The sequence below is a fragment of the Cystoisospora suis genome, assembly GCF_002600585.1.
Source record: "Cystoisospora suis strain Wien I chromosome Unknown contig_4170, whole genome shotgun sequence".
NCBI classification, from domain to species: Eukaryota; Apicomplexa; class Conoidasida; order Eucoccidiorida; family Sarcocystidae; genus Cystoisospora; species Cystoisospora suis.
In genome coordinates, this window is record NW_027156962.1 from 2,034 (window position 1) to 4,078 (window position 2,045).

At 42.3% G+C, this 2,045-nt stretch overlaps 1 protein-coding gene across 1 annotated transcript in view; it reads left to right on the forward strand.

The window, feature by feature from the left end:
* Positions 1-2,045, forward strand: part of CSUI_007757 (myosin heavy chain) — a gene marked incomplete at both ends in the record, with an annotated part of 4,654 nt that overhangs the window by 1,825 nt on the left and 784 nt on the right. Inside the window, 3 exons of the mRNA XM_068067901.1 lie at positions 472-549; positions 1,231-1,311; positions 1,910-2,022. Coding sequence (XP_067920123.1) covers positions 472-549; positions 1,231-1,311; positions 1,910-2,022 — 272 coding nt within the window. The remainder of the gene's footprint in view (positions 1-471; positions 550-1,230; positions 1,312-1,909; positions 2,023-2,045) is intronic.

Below are 2,045 nucleotides of genomic sequence, written 5' to 3' on the forward strand. Positions count from 1 at the left end.
AAACACCAAGGGGGGGGGGGTGAACAAGCAGAAGAAGAGAGAAAGAGGCTGAGAGAATGGACTGGACGTAGAGAGGTCTTTTCTTCTCAATTAAGTGCATGCCTATCTCTAACGGAGAGAGAAAGAAACGGTCTAGAATGTATTTTACGTCGTATAGTAATCTCCCTATCTATCTTTAATNNCCGCAAGCAGAGCAAACCGCGAATCAAGCTAAGGTGTGCTCTATGGTCCAATTCAGGACCTGGCTCAAGAAAGGCGAAGTAGACGTGGTCTACGCCATCAAGTTAGACAGGTTAGAGCCTATCGAGGGCACAGTCCAAACGATAAGTAGTCTGTATCTTCTAGAAGAAAACGAACCCGCCGTTCTCCAAGTGGATAGAATAGCCTCCGTCTTCTTGTTCTTTTCCCCTCCTTCACTCTTTCTCCTTTCTTCCGCTCTCTTTTTCTTTCTTTCTTTGGATGTATGTATAGGTGGACGTTTTGGCACTGGATGCGAAGCTGTTTAAGAAGGGATATCTCATGGAAGTCGCCCCGGAGGTTCTCCTGGAGGTATAGACATTTCTATACACCTCGAAGTCGATACATACACATGTACTTCAAGATATGGAGAAATAAACGAAAGTCTTCTTATCTCAACCCAAAAGGAAAAGAAAAGAAAGACAACACGAAGAAGAAACAATCTCGCACTTTCTTTCTTTCTCACTCTTTCTTTCTTTCAATGCATGTGCAGTGCTAGTAGGGGTCTTCCTCTTTTAGCTCCTCTTACTCATCTATCCATCCCTACAGCTCGTCCACATGGAAACGTTCTTGCGCTTCTTTCTCTTGTCCTTTGCCTTCTATCTTGCCTAAGGAGATTCATATGTACAGCTAGGTATCGTGTGAAAAAGTAGTGTACATCGATTGCTTCCTCTTCTTCGTCTCTTCTTTCTACTGATCACGGAGGAGAGCTACGATCAACAAGAGACAGAAAGAGAGAGAGAGACAGAGACAGAGAGAGATAGATGGATTAAGGATAGATAGATTGAAGATGTAGAGATTCAAGACACATAGCTTAAAGATCGATAGATAGATCAAACATAGCATACTACAGGGAATGGAGATACATGCAGGACATCTAGAGATATCAGTGGAAAGCCCGGTGTATCTGCATCTCTCTGTATGATGTATCACCTGTTTGTGTTCGCTTTGTTCTTTTCTCTCTTCTTTCTTTTTGGTTGCTTGGATGTGTAGCAATATAACGATAAGATGCTCCCGTGCGTGGAGGTTGAGAAAGCCCAGAAAGGAAGGAAAATGTGGCAGCATAAACATGACGTAAGAAAGAGAACAAAACAAAACAAGAGGACAAAGAAGAACGACTTCTTCTTCGTCTCTTCTTCTTCTTCTTGTTTCTGCTTTTCTCTTTCTTTCTCTTTTTCTCTCTCTCTCTCTTTCACTCTTTCCTTTTCTCCATAAGCTTTTTCTTCCTGATACTTGGGTCATGTCAGCAAGATGCCTAATTCCCATCCTTCTCTTCTCTTTTTCTTCTCTGCTGAAGGACTGAGGGCTCAACTACCCAGTCTTGTTTAGACTTGCCCCCGGGACAGCAAGTGCTTTCTACCCTACACATAGAAGAAGCGGCAGCAACAAGAAGGAGAAGAAGAAGGAGACACCTCACTGATACTACTACGACGACTACTTGGACTTTTTCTCTATCTGGCGAGAAATCTCTTTCGTCAGCATACGAGACCATTCATCTTGTTTCTACATGCATGTATAGAAATCTTGCTCTATCTCTTCTTCTTTATTATTTTGTTCCCTATAGGTGTAGCTAGCTTATCCCTATCTATCTAGCTTTCTATCTATCTANNNNTTTCTTTCCTATCTCTCTCTTTGTGTATGGCTGTGTGTGTCTACTGTTGCCGGTGTCTAGAAATTGGAGAAGCAGCTAGCTGAAAAGACACTCGAAGCAAAGAAACTGAAAGATGAGCTAAACGATCGAAATCGAAGAATCGTACAACTCAGAGTCACCCTTAGCTCCAGAAAGTAAGCTATCTATCTATCTATCT